The sequence below is a fragment of the Pollicipes pollicipes genome, unplaced genomic scaffold (assembly GCF_011947565.3).
Source record: "Pollicipes pollicipes isolate AB1234 unplaced genomic scaffold, Ppol_2.1 Scaffold_7262;HRSCAF=8765_pilon_pilon_pilon, whole genome shotgun sequence".
NCBI lineage: Eukaryota > Metazoa > Arthropoda > Thecostraca > Pollicipedomorpha > Pollicipedidae > Pollicipes > Pollicipes pollicipes.
The window spans coordinates 15,068,314-15,075,276 of record NW_023597055.1 but is presented as its reverse complement, the minus strand read 5'-3'; the positions used below and the strand labels follow the sequence as shown (position 1 = coordinate 15,075,276).

At 52.0% G+C, this 6,963-nt stretch overlaps 1 protein-coding gene across 2 annotated transcripts; it reads right to left on the bottom strand.

Annotated features, from left to right (window-relative positions):
* Positions 1-797: 797 nt before the first annotated feature.
* LOC119113856 (barrier-to-autointegration factor) lies at positions 798-4,117 on the bottom strand. 2 transcript variants are annotated; one of them, XM_037238085.1, is made up of 2 exons: positions 3,993-4,098; positions 798-1,568 (listed from the first exon to the last, which is right to left on the bottom strand). In XM_037238085.1, exon 2 carries the CDS (start codon positions 1,533-1,535, stop codon positions 1,263-1,265), a length of 273 nt encoding a protein of 90 aa, XP_037093980.1. In that variant the 5' UTR covers positions 1,536-1,568; positions 3,993-4,098; the 3' UTR covers positions 798-1,262. The 2 variants fall into 2 exon arrangements, with proteins under 2 accessions (XP_037093980.1, XP_037093979.1); XM_037238084.1 differs by having other exon boundaries at positions 799-1,565; positions 3,993-4,117.
* Between the last annotated feature and the right edge of the window lie 2,846 nt (positions 4,118-6,963).

Below are 6,963 nucleotides of genomic sequence, written 5' to 3'. Positions count from 1 at the left end.
TGTCGACAAGAAGCAATCAAATCAAATTTTTAAAGTCACCTTTTTCGGGCAGTTTCTTACGATATTACTTGTTGGTTAAGTCAATTTTAAAACAAGATAACCGCTTGGGGTTCACCGTACCTTATAGGTGCGAGCAATGTCCACGTTATGTAAGAAACAACAAAAAGTTAAATAGGATGGTTTTGTTATGTCAAACTAAAGGTAAAGAGAACGTCAAAAATGTAATTAGCTTGTTGTGCCTGAAGTTTATGTATAATATAGTAACAAAGGGTATGATCTTGTCCTTTCCTTTCCTATCTCCTGTCAGATTTCATTTTCCTGAAATACACGACTAAAAAACACTACAGACTTCGCACATGAGATAAACCAGTTAGGGAGGTGAAAACACCTAATGATGAGCCAAAACATGTTATAACTTACATACCCTCACTGGCGAACACGGACAGTGAGCGGTACAAAAGGCATCGGGTCGGCATGGCCAAGGCGCATGGACAGCACAAACACTAACAAACACACAAAACACAAACACACAAACACAAACACAAACACTCTGAACGCCAACCAAAAGACACGCGGTACTTTTGATCCTTGTTCAAAAGGACATTACTGGAACACTGACACGCTCCACTGCATTGCGCTGGCAGATGCGGCGCAGAGTGAGGCACATCGCGCCGCGCAATGACCAAACCGTGGAGAACTGCCCAGCATTGCCCAGTCCATTACCATGTCCACATTGGACATTACCATGTCCACATTTTGATTTCCCCAGCACGCCAACTGCAGGTTCGCGTCGCCGAGTCGACCGGGGAATCCGTGGGAATCCAGGGAATCCGATGCATATGTGGATTACTCATTCGCTGCTTGAGCTACAACATTTTTGTAGGCACGGCGTTTATTTTTCATGCACGCGTGGTACCGGAAATATTGTCACAAGCTCGACTGAGCGCAAGAGCGCAGGCCGGGGACCATCCACCAGCAGGGCAGCAAGTTCATCTCACACGGCATCAGCAGCAGCACGGGATTATCCCCGTGGCCGATCCCCTCTACCACAGAGCAGCCAATCCAGCCCGCCATTACCTCAAAAAGTGACCGGGCCACCTTGGGCGCCATAGGTGATGATCGATGATCTATGAAACGCAAGCTTAGCGAGAGCAACAGCAAAGCGTGTGTGGCATTTGAGACTTCCAGGATGATCAGCGACAACGACAGAGAAACTGCCACGCAGCAACGGGTCTGGCGCGGCGGCAGACCGGCACGGACAGCTACAAGAACTCCGAGCACCAGTCGTTCAGGCACTGCCAGCAGTTGGACGCCTGCATAACGTTGCAGTGAATCAGGTCCTGCAGCCAGCCGACGAACAGCTCCTTGTCCTTCTTCAGGACCAGGAACTGGCCGAGCACGATGTAGGCGCGGTCGAAGCCGTGGCTGACCAGCCGCTTGCCGAGTACGTCGGCAATGCCGGCTAGATCAGTCACGGGCTTTTCGCCCATCGGCTCCGCCACAAAGTTGCGGTGCTTTTGAGTGGTGGACGACATCCTCTTCCAGCTGAGGGAGCTGGGCGGGTACTGCTGCGACAGAGGGAGACCTGATTGCACACACAGGGCGGGTTTTGTTTATCCAGCTATGGTGTCGGATAGCTGAAATGTCGGTGCAAAACGCCTACATACACTTTTTGACACCGCGATTTCGTGTTTCTATGGTCTTTGCAAAATACGTGAACACCTCTGGACATAGCTGACCAATCGCACACAAGGCCCTAACTGTGTCACATATTCTGCACAAAAAAGCACACAAACAACCAAAGTACTGGCAACGAAATGGCTGCTCCAAAAATATCCAAAAGCAACGTGCTGGAACAAGCTCCATGCAAAGAGCTGGCTGGCCACGCCCAAGAACGGTGAAACAGGTCTCGTGAGCTAGTAAAACGCGGGCACCGATACGGACTGCCTGCCTCGGGTCCCGTTCCCCACCAAAGTCCAGTCACCTCGGGGAAGGCACCTGGCCGCCACCCTCACTCGCGCTCCCCGTCCCCTCCTTCAGCGCACACAGCGATGCACACACACACAAAAGCTAGGTTGTCACCGCTCGCTTCACGCTCCGCTTGTTGTTGAGCGCCTGTGAAGATCCTCGATTGTTTACCCCTCTGATGCCGCCCTGAGAGGGGCGACGACGATAGGCAAACGCGCTCGCCATTCCGCCGGAATTGACCCATGAGAAAAGCCGCGGCGCCGCGCATGCGCGGTGCGAGTCTCCTTGGTCGGAGAAGGCATGGAAGACAAATGCGGCCCAGTCCTAGCGGATGCCGCTCCAAAAACCCGCTTTAGGCCAGCACAACGCGTGGGGCTCAGGGAACAGCTCAGTTGGCCAGTGCGGGAATGGACCAAGCCAAATCTTGTGGACCAATCAAATCTTGCGTTGCTTCTGTGACGGTCTCGTTGACAGACATGGCGTTGTGATGACATAGCCTGCTCATGAGCACGAACTTCTGGGCCTTAGCACGAAATGCAGTCAGTGACAGCATTTTGCTTTGTAGTCAAATTCGCTCACTGCCACTAGCGGCTTGACTAAATAAATTCACGAAATGAGATCATGCTGAAAAGTAATTCCTCTTGCATCTCTACATTTCAATTACCCTATGACAATGACTTACGGGGCATCACGTGAAAACGATATACACAGTGACCGCATTTTCCCTTTGGTAACAGTGACGTGGGAGGGGGTCATTGCATCAACACAACTGACCTGTTGACGTTTGGAAACAACGCTGACACTCTGCGATCGAAACGCGCCAGGTCACGTAGTCACAAAAGATCAATATGGAAGACATCTGAACTACCGCGGGCAGCTGGCACCGGCAGGTGGCACCATCCGTCATGAGCTGGCACCGACACGTGGCACCGTCCGTCATGAGCTGGCACCGCCACGTGGCACCGTCCGTCATGAGCTGGCACCGACACGTGGCACCGTCCGTCATGAGCTGGCACCGACACGTGGCACCGTCCGTCATGAGCTGGCACCGACACGTGACGCCGGCCGTCACGAGCTGGCACCGACACGTGGCACCGTCCGTCATGAGCTGGCACCGGCACGTGGCACCGTCCGTCATGAGCTGGCACCGACACGTGGCACCGTCCGTCATGAGCTGGCACCGACACGTGGCACCCGTCCAGCGCTAGCACCGGCACGTACCACCGTCTGTCATGAGCTGGCACCGACACGTGGCACCGTCCGTCACGAGCTGGCACCGACACGTGGCACCGTCCGTCATGAGCTGGCACCGACACGTGGCGCCGGCCGTCATGAGCTGGCACCGACACGTGGCGCCGGCCGTCATGAGCTGGCACCGACACGTGGCGCCGGCCGTCATGAGCTGGCACCGGCACGCGGCGCCGGCCGTCATGAGCTGGCACCGGCACGTGGCGCCGGCCGGCATGCGACAATCGGTCACGACGTGGTCCGACTATGCACGAGCGGTATGGGGCCACCCAGGTATGAATATTTTAGGTGTCTGTTATCTCCTGTTATCCTGCCAGCCTCTGCCTGGGAGATCCGCGCGGCGGCAACACGCGTGCGCCATGCAGAATGGCGCGCTTGTGACGCGATCACGGTGGGCTACAACGGAAACTTGTGTCCTCTAAACTACTTACACGGAGAACACAATGCTTGGAGCAGCATCCTCCAAAAGCGGTGCCCACAACGGCCTAGCGCCCGGTGACGCAGGCATATGGGGGCCAATAGCTTCTTATCGCAATAACGTCTTTTCGCAGCGCTGAACTCGAGGGGCGAGAGGCAATCGCAAACCCACAGGTCGCAGTGAACCTCCCTTGCAATTCTCGAAAGCGTCCGGCAGGGCGGGTGCAATGGCAAGACCGCCCCAAAATATTCCCAGATGTGGCCCGTTACCCGTGAGCTACTCTGTCGGCACCTGAGCTGGGATGTGCTGGGTCTACCAGTGACGTCACCTGACCCAACGCCTCACTCTGGCGGCGCACCTCACTTCCTGGCGGGCAGGTCGAAGCTCTCCAGCGCCTGGTACTTGGCGAGCAGCTGTCGTTTCAGCGTCAGCTGGTCCCGCAGCGCCTGCAGCCGGTGCAGCTGGTCCGGCCGGCTGTACTCGATGCCCGGCGTCTTGCGCACCTGTGGTCGATGTCACTTTAGTGCTCCGCAAAACTTCCGCCGACAGCGGCGCTACGACGTAAGATCTACGCTACACTTTTTCGACTAAAAAAAAGTCTGCCAACTTAATTATACCAGACATTACTTCTATTCTCCATACTTGCATTCGTCATTAATGCTACGCGACAAAACCTACGCTTCAAAAACTTATGTCATTACTTCCCCTGCAAAATATGCTAGTCATTACTCAGACGTGGCGTTACTTTTTTTGAAACGAGTATTATGTGACATTAGTGCTTTACGACAAAACTTAAGTGATGAAGCAGGTACACTTAAAAACTTATGATCATAATTACGCCCACTGCCAACATCTTTACTTGTACATGATATTGCCACTGAGGTCATTTCCCATTCGCGACATATGTGGTACGCGACACAGGCCATAACTTAAAAATTATACCCCAGTACTTCCACTCATAGGTCAAGCCCCACCAAAATCCCGGAGGGAGCGAGCACATGGGAACACTCGGACGAGCGAGACCAGACTTCAAGTGCACACTTCACGGTAGCCTGGTCACGCATTATCGCTGCTACAACTATTGCGATCGACACAGCTACGAAAGAAATAGTTCTTCGCAACATGTGTGGGACTGAAAATGCACATAATGTAAGGTCGTCGTGTTCCAAAATAAGTTTGGGGGCGTAGCAGGGAACTGACCAACCCTACATTGTGCTCACGCATTTTGGCTTTTGCACTCGACGCCTAAGTCATGGCAGAAGAAGTAATGTTGCGGGTACGTATAGCCTGTGCAAGTTTTTAAGTGGAGCACATATAGAAGTTTAAGGTTTAAGTACTGACAGGCACACAGTTACGCGACATACATTCTGTCGTTTAGCACCAAATCACGCCAAGTCTTTGCAGTAGCAGAAATATGTAAAAGTAATGACTACATAAGTTTTGCAGCAATAGTAATGGCGGGTAGAGGTTTTTGAAGCATAACATTCATCGTGTAGCACTAATGTCCCGTCTAAGTCATTGCAGTAATCTCGTGCATAAGTTATGACTGTTTAAGGTTTCACAGTGGACGCAATGATGGGAAAAAGTTATTTTTTAAAGTACGCGTTTTTTTGTGTAGCACCAATGCCGCGTAAACCTCTTGGCAGTAGACGCAGTATCACATATTTTTTAATACTGATTTTGTGCGGCAAATGCAAAGACGGATGTAAGTCTTCGCAACAAACGTTTTGTCGCGTAGCACTAACGCCGCGTAGACGTACTGACAACATAAGCAATATCGTAGACATCTCGCCTAAAGAACTTTTTGCTGCAGCACCAATGGCGTGCAAGCCCTGCGGTCGAGGTGGAGTGACCCCTGCGGTCGAGGTGGAGTAACCCCTGCGGTCGAGGTCGAGTAAACCCTGCGGTCGAGGTGGATTAACCCCTGCAGTCGAGGTGGAGTAACCCTGCGGTCGAGGTGGAGTAACCCCTGCGGTCGAGGTGGAGTAACCCCTGCGGTCGAGGTCGAGTAACCCCTGCGGTCGAGGTCGAGTAATCCCTGCGGCGCGGTGGAGGTAACCCCTGCGTTCGAGGTGGAGTAACCCTGCGGTCGAGGTCGAGTAACCCCTGCGGTCGAGGTCGAGTAACCCTGCGGTCGAGGTCGAGTAACCCCTGCGATCGAGGTGGAGCAACCCCTGCGGTCGAGGTGGAGTGGCCCTGCGGTCGAGGTGGAGTGGCCCTGCGGTCGAGGTGGCCGCGGAGTCAGCGGCGCAGGTGCTCCCATCCTGCCCCGCGACGCTCTGCGGTCAGAGCTTTACTGAGCAACGACTCTGAGGTCATGCAGAACGCGTACCGTTGTTTCCCCACTTGGCTTTGCACGCCGCTTACATTAGCGTAACGCCATGACGCAACAGCCCACAACTGTTATTAAGCGGCAACAGCCCACAACTGTTATTAAGCGGCGTTGACAAAACCAAAACGACAGGACGGATGACAATGAGTGACCGTGAAAGGGCCCCCCCCCCCCCTGACAGTATTCTAATACGAGTCGATAAATGATGCAGGCAGACCATTCTGTTGTCCTCTAATGTCCTCTTATGGTGACTATATAAACACACACACACACATGCATATATATACATAATCAAGATACTATCAAGAGAACCTGATCCAGCAGCACCCATTTTGAATCACATTTCTCTGACAGCCCAGAAGCTGCTCTGCTATGCATGCAGGATCTCATGCCAATTGTTTCAATATGGCAAGCAGCCTTATATCAGCCTCTGTTATAAGTATATAATACCAACAGAACTGCAGCATTGGACAGTGAGTATCACAAAATGTGGGGCTGTAAGACCAGCATAACACAAAAAATGAGCCCGCATCACGAGAACACCTTCGGGGATGCATGTGGTTAATTCAATTCATGTCAAACCTACACTCCCATACTTCTTTCATGGACACAAGGATGAATCCATTGTCTCACTAAACCTAAATTCAACCAATGCTACTTAATCATAATTTAAGCTGATTGATATAAAAAGTAGCTGTTACCTGTTCTCTTGCTTTGTCAAACTTCTTCTGAAGTTCCAGTATCTTTTGTGCCACCTCCTGTGATGATTTGTTGGTATCAGGTGTGTCCTTTTCAATGCTGAAAAACCAATCAGTAATAAATAATTATGCAAATGATGCCACAAACTGCATTTACAAGCTCAGAAAGCACGACTCCAAACACACACTGGCAGATTACCAAAGCTGCCTGATCCCTTGCACTTTATGTTCAAATGAGGCTCTTCACATTTTAGTGATCCATGAAAAGAAACCTATATTTAGGGAAACCCTGGGAGACC

Excerpts from the sequence above, each read along its gene's own strand:
- LOC119113856 (XM_037238084.1), bottom strand. The coding sequence starts at position 1,535 with ATGTCGTCCACCACTCAAAAGCACCGCAACTTTGTGGCGGAGCCGATG.